A 12769-nucleotide genomic window follows, 5' to 3' on the forward strand; every position below is an offset into this window, starting at 1 on the left:
ATGTTTACAGAGTGTTGGTAAAAGAGGGGATGCTACGCCGTGGTAAACATTGCTCTGTTCCAACTTTTTTGAAACTGGGGTTGCAGTTTGCCAGCGTTTTATTGCCTTGCCCCAACTTTGAGACGTGTAGCGGTTGCATCAAGTTCAAAACTACCTTATCATCGTTTTCTTTAAAATGATACATTACCTCAGTTTAAATATTTTATATTTTTTCTAATTTCAAAATTGTGAATAAAATATGGGTTTATGAGATCTGAAAATCAATGCATTCTGTTTTTATGTAGATTTTACACAGTGACCCAACCTTTTTTTGACATTTGGGTTGAATACTTACTAGTGGCACCTGAAAAGTTCAATTGCTTTTTTTTGGTGTCTCAACAATATTTAGCTAAATGGGTTTTTTTGGACAAAAAAATAAAAAAATAAAAAATAAAATAAATAAAAAAAAAAACCCACAAATACACACACAAACTCAAAAAGAAAATATAATTTTCTAATAATTAGTCTATGTCTTGGAGAGCTAATGTGAAAAAAAAAAAGTTCTTACACACTAGAAATTTGTGAAATTACATCTAAATAGATATAAAAAAAAAAAAAAAAAAAAGTTAAATTAAAAAGCAGCCTGCCAATATTGTGATCATCAGATGCAGTTAGGAGACTTTGTGCAATATTATAAATCACTGTATAATTCTTGTACTGCAGAGCAATGCACAAAAGCAGATTATAGCATCTCAAATAGAAGCCCATTTATCCCAAAGTGCCCAAGCCAAGAGGGATATATGGTAATGAGAAATTTTCTACTATTCAATTTCTGCATTTTTTTTTTTTTTCTCTTTGGGTGTAGACCTGCTTCCAAAATTACTGATGGCCACATTTCCATCACATACAAGGAAGGGAAAGTGTGTCTTGTGCCCAAATTATAGTCTGATCTTCCAGCTGAAAACAGGATTTAACATTTTTCATCCTTATGTGTTAAATTTTTTTTATATTATATATATATATATATATATATATATATATATATATATATATATTTTTTTTTTTTTTTTTTTTCTCATCCCTGTTTGGCATTATCCAAAGTCAAGACTAGAGACAAATATATTGAAAGCAGACTATGCAGAAAAAACAAACATAATAAAAAAAAAAAAAAACACACATCACAAAAAGTTAAAAATAATAGACCCCCGGGTTTATGACCAGTACGTCCTGAAAATTACAGAAGGTTTAGCTCTGATCATAGAATTATAACATTAGCTGGGTTCAATACAGATTATTATTATTATTATTAAGTTACCTCCAGAAATTGGTCAGATTTCTAAAAATAAAAAAACACAGACCCACAGGCAGCCTCTGTGAAGTTGCTCATTTATGAGGCAAAAGAAGCTTTCAAAAATAAATTGGTTTTATCAAACAGATATTATCCAATGAGAGTTAACAGAAATAAGCTTAAGCCCGTAACCAATTTGCAGACAAACAATTTGCAACAACAGGCCGACTTCCTACAGCTCCCTGCAGTCTCCAGAGCCCTGGATCAGCAGATAATGCCGATTACAATAACAAGTAAAAAGAGTGGTTGTGCTGAAACCGATCTGCACAGCAGAATGTGGAAAACCCTCTTCAGTCACTGCCAGGCACAAGGGTTTGTCACCCTGGCCACCCTTCTCCCCCCAGCTACATACAGAAAATACAGTTATAAATGAATTTATTGCAATGTAAAATAGAAATACCTAAAATGGCAGCCCACTTCCTATATATAAAAAAAGGAAAAAAACTTTGATTATTACTACTACAGGGGACCAAACATCAAACCACCGGTATGCACATTTTTATGGCATACGGTCTAATCTGATCTTGCGTTAAAGGGCCTGTTCACAATATTTCCATCGGACTATGCTGGACAGCCTTGCCCATCGCAGAGACAAGGCAATCTGCCTCATCTCCCATTAGTTCACAAAACCAAGCTTGCAGTGATGCACACAGAAAAAAAACACACATATACATATACACACACACACACACACACACATACATATATACATGCATACATACATAAAATTATTTAAAAAAAAAACCCACCACACCAACTGGTTAGAATCCTCTCCTACTCTAGCCAAAAAAAGTGCTTGCCTTAAGTTCTTCTTGAGGCCGGGTTCACACCGCTGCGATGCGGGAACGCCGCGAATCCGCGGCGTTTTCCCGCATCGCATGACTCCCGCCGGCAGTTCACACTGCCCTATGCGGACGGCTGGGAGTGTCAATGATATGTTAATGACACCCCCAGATCCGTCCGCATATCGCAGTGCGATCTGCCGACTCGCACAGGAATCGGATCGCATGGTGTGAACCCCCATGCGATCCGATTCTGTTGCGGACCAAAAAAAAAGGGACCCGTGCGAGTTTGCTGCGGGAGCGCTGCGAATTCAGCCATACTATCTGTATGGCTGAACTCGCATCGCTACGGAGATCGGATGTAATTTGCGGTGCGAATCACATCCGGATCTCCCCCCGCAGCAGTGTGAACCCAGCCTTAAGCTGAATCTCTGAATGAACGCTCTATTAGAAAAAAAACTACTTTTTCCTCTTTGAAGAAGTTACCGTAGAACATAGCTTGTCTGGGTTTAACAGCCATACAAAAATTTTTGTTAAAAAAGTTAATTGTAACAGGCGATACAGTTAATGTTGCATGTTTCCATTTACACACAGACCTAGTATCTGTGACCATGCCTTTAAAGGGTTAATTGCTCAGTTACCCTGAACCAGTCACAGCCAAATCCTTCTACTGGTGTTTAGAGTGTGTAAATATCACAGTCACCCTCTCGATCTGCAATCAATGACCAGAGAAGTTACAAACAATAACAATACTGCTTTAATGTAATTCTTCTGCAGATGGTGATCTGCTTCTGTAAATAAAAAATACTAGCTGTCAAAATGACAGCCGGGTATTGCCAGTGACTGTCACAGAAGAACTCTGGAGGAGAAGGAGGGACCAGACATACTACACATTGCCAAAGTATTTAAACGTTTTTGACACGTGCCCAATATCCATAGCAGGTTAAATACAAGATAGTATTTTATTTAACATCCATAAATAAAACAGAAAAAGAAAAACAACATTTTACCCAATTAAACCCACTTGTGTACCAACACGTATGAAGCCAACTAGGTGCCATTTCCTTCAAAGAATACCAGCTATGGAATAACAAAGTGCACTGCTAAACAGCACTGACCAGCTTTGGAGCCATACATTATTAAAAATATTATGTGTGTGTATGTATATATATATATATATATATATATATATATATATATTATATATTACACACACATTATATATATGTATGTGTGTGTGTGTGTGTGTGTGTGTAAAAATCAGCTATTAAAAAAAAAAAGGTGTCACCATCTTTTAAAATATCGAATTTATATATAGTTAACACACAGATTTAAACCCATACTCACAAAAGTTTGGTCTTTATTTTTACAGACTTCTGGTTGAACTGTTGGGATTGTTTAATGAGTCCAAGTGATTCCAGAGTTTCAGGATCTAGGCGTTCCTTAAGAATTGTGTCGGACATTAGATACTGTGAAAGAAGCAGAATATTTAAGTTTTATTTTGTCAATAAATACATAATACTACAAAAAACATACAAAAAGCTGTACTAGTTTCTCAATGCATCAACTATGAGTGTGGGGAGAGAGAGAGAGAGAGAGGGAGAGAGGGAGAATATATATAATCTCTCTTCATCTCATAGATAGAGTGTTGATCAGGACCCTGGATCCAGAGAAACGCACACATGGGTGGTGGAGACCCATCTAGCCCATACTTGGTCAAAAACGTGTGGCTTTTTCCTGCGTACATAAATCTTATCCAAATTGTCATAGAAGTTTCTTTCCATGGTAAAAAGGATCATCTTGCAGTCATAGAAGTGGAATGTACGTAATGACATTCTGATTAGGAATTATGGGAGACCTACCAGTTTCTAAATATGCCAGTTTTTTGGTGGGTGAGAAATATTGGGGCATTTTAAGACTGAAGGGATGAAATCACTGACCAAAAGTTTTAGATATACTAACAGGTCCAGAAACCGTGGAGGGGGGGGGGGTAAAAATCGGCAAAATCAAGCATAGCGTGGAGGGGAATAGACCCCATTTAATGCCATCTAGCAGCTGTAAAGAGGCAGTGAAAAAACTATTTCATTTGCATCATTCTGCCCCTAGAAATGACCAAGCCCTTACATGTAACCTCAAAATTTCCATCCAATCCTGCTCAGTAATCTGGAAACAGGTTAAGACCACTTAAGATGGGCCTGTTGATATCTGGCTCTAGAGGTGTCCGTTAAAGTGGATGTAAACCTGATTAAAGCACCCATCTGTAGTGTTTTCTTATCTCTCTCCAAAGCACTGAGTCCTGCTGTTTCATTGCTCTGTTATCAGCATAATAACTTCTGACAAGTTGTCCATCAACCAAGATAAAACCAGCCTGAGATTTGTGTTGTGGGAGGTTGCTATAAAAAGAAGCAGAGAGCTTGTCTTGTCACAGCACAGCTGTGCACATTCCTTCCTTTTTCCAATGTGGAGTGGGGGGTGTGCGCCTTTCCTCCAATAAGCTGTATGCCAAGAAGCCACTCCCAGTGCTAAACAGGAAGAGAAAGTCTCTAACACAATGTGTACTTTCTAAAGAATATATAGAGATGAAGACAGCAGATATGCATGCAAAACTTACGTAGGGAGATTTGTTTCATCTCTGTGAATTATCTGAGCATGTTCACTTCACTGAGCACATGTGAGGGTTTACATCCACTTTAAAAGCGGAACTGCAGTCTGCTCACATAATTTGTATAAAAAAACCATCTTTGCCTTTCTGAAGCTTCCCTCCAACCACTTTGCATATTATTTTATAAACTGTGATTCTGTACTTGCCAAATATGCTGCAGATATCTCTCTCCACTGATTCTGTCTGCAACCATTTTAACTGTTCACTTCCTGGATTTACACAGAAGCACACCTTCAGCTCTGCAGCTCTCATTGACCCTCTTATGACTCATCCCTCCTCCCTTCCTGGCAAACCCTAACAAGAGTGTGAGAAAGTGAGCTGTGTATGTCATAAGCCTAGGCTTCCCCCCCCCCCCCCCCCCAGACAAGAAACAGGAAGTGGGCTGTATAAAGGTATTCACTAGCAGAAAAAAAAAAAAAAAAAGCTTTACTAACGCAAGTTAAAACAACAAGGGCAGAAGATTTAATAGATGGAAAGATGAAAAAATGACTGAAGTTCCGCTGTAAGGGTGAAGTCATAGGTAGAGACGGACTTGGTGGTATCTGGTCTTCCCAAGTGTTGTTGAAAGAAGGCAGTAATTTTAAGGTTTATAAGCGGCAAACTTTACAGGACTTGCATGGCGAAATTTAAAAGTAGGGAATTATTGTGGGGGGAGTTCTACCTCCCGCCTCTTCCAGCACTGCAACCTTTGTCATGCAACACTCCTGGGAGGGCACCGATTCCATCTTCAGACACCATAAAAGGGGACTGATAAAAAGGTACAAGAGCAAACTATTTTGCATTACAGTTGCTTTAACAAAATGACTATGGAACCAAGCCTTTGTGAGAAAACATGTAGAGAAGTCTGAATTTTGGCTGCTGCGAGTCCTCCCCATCAGCACATCATAACTGATATTTCAGTACAGAAAAGAAAAAAAATAAATAAAAATGATACCATACAGAGATGAAATGCAAGCTTTCAATGCTTGGCTCTCCAGCCAGATATAGAGTGGGTGGACACAGACACAATTATTCCGTGCCAGATTGTGCGATGTTCTGCTGTTCCTTTACAATTTAAAGAGCACGTCCAAGTTTTTTTTCCCCATTTACTTGAAAAACAATGGCCTATTTCACTCAAAATTACCCCCTTTATGTCTTGCAAAGTAAAAGATGGGATACACACTGCTTACAGAGTACATAAGCCTATGACGGCATGTCAGACAACAAACGAAGGCATCACCCTTTTCAGAGTGGGTAAAACAGCATAGCAGAGCCCAAAAACACTGCAGAGGACATAAGAGGTACACAGTGGCTCTAAGCAGTAAAGGGGGTGGGAAAGGACAGAAAGAGCGAGGACATACAGACTACTAGATAGCAGGGAGAACATAAAATCAATGGCAGACTAGTATTCGCAAAACCCCGAATTAAAGCGGAGTTTCACCCAAAAGTTGTGCATTAAGGCCTCCTTTATATGCCACATTTTGCATGTGATTTTTTTGTGGGGGGTACCCGGCTCCCCCTTCCACTCAAGCTGCCTAGGTGACTCGAGCGGAAGTTCTCCTCTCACCCTCCCTCATTGCAATCCTCTGGGACACGTCACAGGTCCCAAAAGATTTCCCGGCCACTGAAGACACGCAGCGCGATGCACAAATTCGCAGTGTGCACCAGGCTGTGAAGCCGCAAGCTGTCACAGCCGGCTGCCCACACTTGTGATGCCGGGGAGAGACGAGGGAGAAAACCGAGGGTTCAGGAGGCTGCAACATGGGACAGGTGAGTGAGCGTTTATTAAAAGTCAGAAGGTACACTTTTTGTATCTGATGACTTTTAATAAAACACAAAAATGTCTGGAAGTCCGCTTTAACTGCTACAAAAAAAAAAATTTAAAAAATTTGCAGCAGGTGGCTTGGTGAACAGGAAAACCAATTACTGAAATATTTACCTTAAAAGTACAGGTTACCTACTTAACATAATAAAATATAAAGACTTCGGCACAGCAGGGCGTTTGTAATTGCGGGCAGAATCAGTGCGATGCTACCCACGATTCCAAAACGCTCCAATCTTGTTGTTCAATAAGGAGCGTCTGTCGGGTGACAAGCTTCACTCAAAGCGATTCAGAGCGCAACAATCGCACCTGCGTTTAAGCACCATTGAAAATGAATGGCACCTGAACAAACGTGGAGCGCTTTTCTTAGTTTTGCAGAGCATTTTGAGATTGCTGGCAGAATCGCAGTGATCCTGCCCACTATCGCAAATGCCGCGTTGTGAACAGGGCCTTATAAATTATCCACAAAATGGAAGAATACATTAACAATTACTGATCTCTTTAATAACGAATCTAAAAAAAAAAAAAAAAAAAAAAAAATTAAAATAAGCTTTCCTAATCCTTAAAAAGGGGCTGTAAACCCTCATGGTTTTTCACCTTAATGTATTAAAAGGTGAAAAATCTCCTGTGGTCAGCTTAGGAAACCTGTAGGTCTCCAGTTATTGTGGCAGCATATTATTTGTATTGCTTTTGGTTCCAACCATGGAAGAATGAAACACATATTTCTACATTTCAATATAAACAAAAAATACCTTTCTGTATCCTCAGACAAAACAAAAAAAATAAATAAAAAAAAACTTGGATTTTAAAAAATGACCCTTACCAAACATGAGGACACCAGCTGGGTAAAATGATCCCGTCTCCATTTTTCTTCAGAGCAGCTTGTTTCAATATCTGTGTTTGCAAGAAATACATACAAACAAGCTCAAGAGGGAACAATAATAGTACAAAAACTCAAATATGATAACCCTGCTCATCATAGCCATAAACAGTAATAGAAGACTACACATACATTACAGTGCAAGCTAGCCTTTCTCAAAAAAATAAAATAAATAAAATAAAAAAGGGGGTTAACACGCTACACAAGGGGTAGGTACCGGTAACCTAAAGCTAAAGTGGACCTCCGCTCATCGGAACCCTCCCCCCCTCCGGCGCCACAATTGGCACCTTTCAGGGGGGAGGGGGGGTGACGAATACCTGTACTGTACAGGTATTCTGCACCCACTTCCGGGATAGCTCTCTGCGGAAAGGGGCGTAGATTACGCCCCTTTCTGCACGTGCCCGCCCCTTTCCGCAAGTGCCCCGCTGCCTGCTGGGAAACACACAGATCCCAGAGGCAGCGGGTCCATCCTTATTGCGCAGCACGACTCGCGCACGCGCAGTAGGGAACCGGGAAATGAAGCCGAAAGGCTCCATTTCCTGATTCCCATACCCAAGATGGCGGCGGCAGCACCCGACAAGACGATCTAGAGATCGGCTTCGGGTGCAGACATCGCGGGCGCGCTGGACAGGTAAGTGTCACTATTTTAAAAGTCAGCAGCTGCAGTATTTGTAGCTGCTGGCTTTTAAAAAAAAAAAAAACGCGGAGTCCTGGCGGACTCCCGCTTTAACTAGCAAGGACGGGAGGTGAAGCCAACTTTTAGCTGCTGCAGGGGAGAACTACAGGGAATCGGTTTCAGTAAACGCCACCCAGTCTCGCTTCCTTCTGCTGCCAGTGTACTCCCCTGGTACTTACATCCACCCACTCACAGCGCTGCTGGTTTTCCTGCTCTACATGTGTCGGAGGTGCAGTCTGGGGGTTGGCACGGAAGGAACGCAATATATTCCTCACCTGCCCACGATCGGCGGGTTGCTGACCCTGCTCTATAACCTCCTGGTCTCTGCTACACCAACCTGTGTGCAATAAGCTGTCCCTGTCCACGCAGCCAACGTAGTGGTTCGGGGATTTGAAATCCTTTATAATTTTTCTTCTTTCTGTAGAAGCTCTGGAATGGATCAAAGCCAGTGTCACTATCGGCACGTACCAACTGGAATCACATTGATCAGTCCGGAATTTCCACAGAAAGAAGGGGGGGCGGGAAAAAAGGGGGGGGGGGGGGGGATTTCAAACCCTTGTGGTTAAAATGTTTTATAGTTTTATTACTCACACAAGTTTGCTTCTCATCATATAATCACAATAAGGAGAACTGCAACATTGTTTTCCAAGTATAACAGCTCTTTCAATAAGTAGCTATTTTGGCTCAAACACATTTTAATATTCAATCTGAATACTGACAGTAGTGTGTTTTTGTCACAATGACTTTTATATAAAGAATCACCAATTGTTTCTTAGATACACCTACCCAGGAAGTGTATATGTAGCCCTTTGTCCAGTCATTCTAGGTCCCAAATCATAAGCTAGTATGGTCCACAGAGCCAACTCTCCCCCCAGCCTCACCACTGTCTGACCAAGCTGCTAACTGAGATAAAAATTATATTCCGTTTCCAAGCACAGCTTTTGCTTTAGGCTTAAAGTGATACTAAAGGCTCTTATTTTTACCAAAAAAAAAAAAAAAAGTTATACTTATCGGTGTAGTGCTTTTGCACACAGCAGCCCATATCCTTCTCTCATGTCCCTCTTTGATGCTCCTGGCCCCTCCCTTTGGTTGAGTGCCCCCAGAGCAAGCAGCTTGCTCTGGGGGCAGCTGAGCTGTAACTCCTTGTGTCCATTCAGACACCGAGATCACCGACTTTGACAGCAGCGGGAGCCAATGGAGCTTCGCTGCTGTTTTAGCCAATGAGGAGGGAGATTAATCATCTATGGGCTGCCTTAGTTTACACTTCCAATTTCAACCCAACCACACCCTTAAAGAGGAGTTTCCCTTAAATAAAAAAAAATTATAAGTCAGCAGCTACAAATACTGCAGCTGCTGACTTAATCTAGCTTAGCTGTTCCAGGGTCCAGCGATGTGGGGGAACGAAGCTCCACTCATCCCCTCTCCTCTTGGTGGTGCTGGCATTGCAACTGTGGGCACCCAGCTGTGGATTTACAGCCGGGCACCCAATGCGCATGCGCGAGCGGCCTAGCAGTCATCTGGGACCCCGTGTCCCAGATGACTGACAGGAGGGAGGGGGGGGGGGCGGAGCTGAGCCCTTCCTGTGCTGAGGGAAAGTGATGTCGCCAGCACAGGAACTGAAGGAGGCAGATTATGAGGGACCTCCTAGCAACAGGCATTTAGAGGAGAGTAAAAAAAAAAAAAAAAAAAAAAAATTTTTATATATGTTCAAAATGTTTTTTTATTTTATTTTTTAGCTTTTTTTTTTGTGTGTGTGTGGAACACCACTTTAAGCTAACAAAGGTTGTATAAATGCAGTGTGGGGAAAAAAAATTAAAATAAAATCCCCCTGTTCGGTGGCAATACTGCCCGCTGAACATAACCCATTTAACTGAATGGTGTCATTCCACAACAATGAGTCAAACTCTAGGCTAGCAGTTGCAGTGTGGTATTCAAATTCACAAAGCTTGTTCAGCTATCAAAAAATAGGCAGGCATTCAGAAGGCAGCAGTAAGCACTTGGTCCTCGTGATTCAAGGATTTTTCTTTAAAACTACAAAACTAAAAGGCTGAATAACTGCAGTTTGCCTACACAAGGCTGGTCATATTCCTTTTAGTTATTGAGTGTTTGAGCCATCCCCTAAAAAACGAAATAAATAAAAAATAAATAAAAAAGGGTCAAGAAATGCGCAATAAAATGCTTACCTAAAATACAAATTACATCTGCCAAGATTGAAGGCATGTCTTCTCGCAAATCCTGAGCAATAAGAGGGGGGGAAAAAAAAAGGAATGAATATTAGTTAAATTATATGTGTCAATACCATCACTTATTAAAGAACTAAAGTGACCCTATTACTCATGCAGAGAGAAACTAAAAGAGTAACTTTAGTCACCCTTTATCCAGAAGTACCGGTACATACTCGCCCCTTTTTTCAAACCTATCTAGGGCTGCAACTAACAATTATTTTCATAATCGATTAGTTGGCCGATTATTGTTCCGATTAATCGGTTAATAACCGTAAAAAAAGGTGTGGTGTATAATTTAGTTAATATGTAAAGTTTAAAAAAAAAAAAAAAAAAAAAAAAGGTAATTTATTCTTAAATATCTCTATATGCAGTGGTAAATATAAATAACCAACTATATGGTTAAGGAGCAAAATATCTAATCCACTCTGAGAATAACAGACAAAAGGCGATATACTGTATATATACTGTAAATACTATTAGAAGAGATATACTGTATATACTATTAAAGGCTATATACACTATTAGAGGAGAGATATACTATATATAATATTAGAGGGGATATATACTGTATGTACTATTAGAAGGGATATATACTGCATATGCTATTAGAGGAGAGAAATACTGTATATACCATTAGAGGAGAGATATACTATTAAATGGTCAATCTGGTAAATATCATCAGACTCATTAAAGCGGAGGTCCACCCTAAAATGGACCTCCGCTCATCGGAATCCCCCCCCCCCCTCCGGCGCCACAATCGGCACCTTTCAGGGGGGAGGGGGGTGCAGTTACCTGGATAATCCAGGTAACTGCACCCACTTCCGGGCTAGCTCTCTGCGGAACGGGCGTACGTTACGCCCCCGTTCCGCAAGCGCCCGCCCCCTTCAGCAAGTGCCCCGCTGCCTGCTGGGAAACACACAGCTCCCAGAGGCAGCGGGGACCGTCCGGATTGCGCCGCGCGGCTCGCGCATGCGCAGTAGGGAACCGGGAAATGAAGCCGAAAGGCTCCATTTCCTGATTCCCATACCCAAGATGGCCGCGGGACCCGGCAGCCGAGCGAGCGATCGGCTTCGGGTGCCGACATCGCGGGCGCGCTGGACAGGTAAGTGTCACTATTTAAAAGTCAGCAGCTGCAGTATTTGTAGCTGCTGGCTTTTAAAAAAAAAAAAAAAAAAAAAAAAAAAAACGCGGAGTCCCGGTGGACTCCCGCTTTAACTTTAACCCCATTTTGTTACTGGGCGATTAATCGATTATGAAAATAGTAATCGATTAATTTAATAATCGATTCGTTGTCGATTAATCGATTAGTTGTTTCAGCCCTAAACCTATCTCATGTAACTTGGACCAGGAAAATGGGATTTGACTTACAAGAAAAATCTTATACCTGGGAGGGGAGTACAGGACAAGACACAGGCTTCTTTTAATCACTACAACTGGTTATATGCAATAACCTTCAGCTAAATGGACTGACAAAAAACAAACAGGCAGATGGGACATCCCCCTATATAACCCCCCCCCCCCCCCCCTCCACTTCCAGCTAGTCTGAGTTAAAAGCAATCAATATGGAGAATATAAAAAAAAACACAAGGGAATGGATTTTTTTTTTTTCGGCATTTGAGCTTGCAAAGCACGGCAACCACCGGTGGATCGCGGGTGCAATGCTGTAGCTCCTGCAGACCCTTCTTCCAGCTCAAGGACCTCCAGTTAGGGAGCTGATAAAAAGTGCCAATGAACAGTGCAGCAACATCACACTGGTGCTCCAATGAGTACTGTAGTTCTTCTACTGTAGTAGCAGATCGGGTCATTTAGTCGTCCACCCCGAACCCCCAGAGTCTGCAAGTCTGAAGTTAGGGGGGGGGGGGGGGGCACCAACAGAGCCTTTAACAAAAACCATTCCAGAAGGGCTGGACAGGCTCAGAGCAATGTGTAGCACCTTAGTCCTGAAACTGACAGAGGAAGCTTGAACAACCACAAATAAAACTTAAACATCTCAACAGTAATCCACGGAGCAGCTTTGAAAATCTGACTATCAATGTTGAAAAGCTCATGAAGCACCAGCAAGTCCAGAAGAATGTGCCTTAACAGGGACGTGAGGAGCCCTATTCTTCGGACTATAGGCCTGAACAATAACTTATCATTCAAAAAGTGCAGCGCTCGGTGTAACTTATATCGATTCCCATTAACTACGTATAAAACACACACACACACACACACACACACACAAAAACCCTCAACCATGAACAATCTGATTAAAAAATAAATAAAAATAAATAAATAAAAAAACACCTCATAAAAGCGATATAAAACAGTCTCTCATACACATGTTAAAGTGAAACAAGCTCATCCCGGAGCTTCAAACAAACAATCCAGTCCTTCACCAGCCTGCTCAAATATATGTTCACTCTCCAGGATGGAC

The 12769-nt window shown here is 41.3% G+C and overlaps 1 protein-coding gene across 2 annotated transcripts in view; it reads right to left on the minus strand.

Annotated features, from left to right (window-relative positions):
* The window catches only part of THOC2 (THO complex subunit 2), a 196926-nt gene that overhangs the window by 171094 nt on the left and 13063 nt on the right, over positions 1-12769 (minus strand). For both annotated transcript variants that reach the window (XR_013272430.1, XM_077478429.1), the window contains exons 4-6: positions 10312-10363; positions 7396-7466; positions 3457-3578 (exon numbers count right to left, since the gene is read on the minus strand). Coding sequence is in view for 1 of the 2 variants with exons in the window: in XM_077478429.1 (XP_077334555.1) it covers positions 3457-3578; positions 7396-7466; positions 10312-10363 (245 nt within the window). In the remaining variant the exon portion in view is untranslated. The remainder of the gene's footprint in view (positions 1-3456; positions 3579-7395; positions 7467-10311; positions 10364-12769) is intronic.

The sequence above is a fragment of the Lithobates pipiens genome, unplaced genomic scaffold, assembly GCF_037356315.1.
Source record: "Lithobates pipiens isolate NorthernLeopardFrog02 unplaced genomic scaffold, aLitPip1_a1.2 Scaffold_1, whole genome shotgun sequence".
In the NCBI taxonomy this organism is placed as follows: Eukaryota; Metazoa; Chordata; class Amphibia; order Anura; family Ranidae; genus Lithobates; species Lithobates pipiens.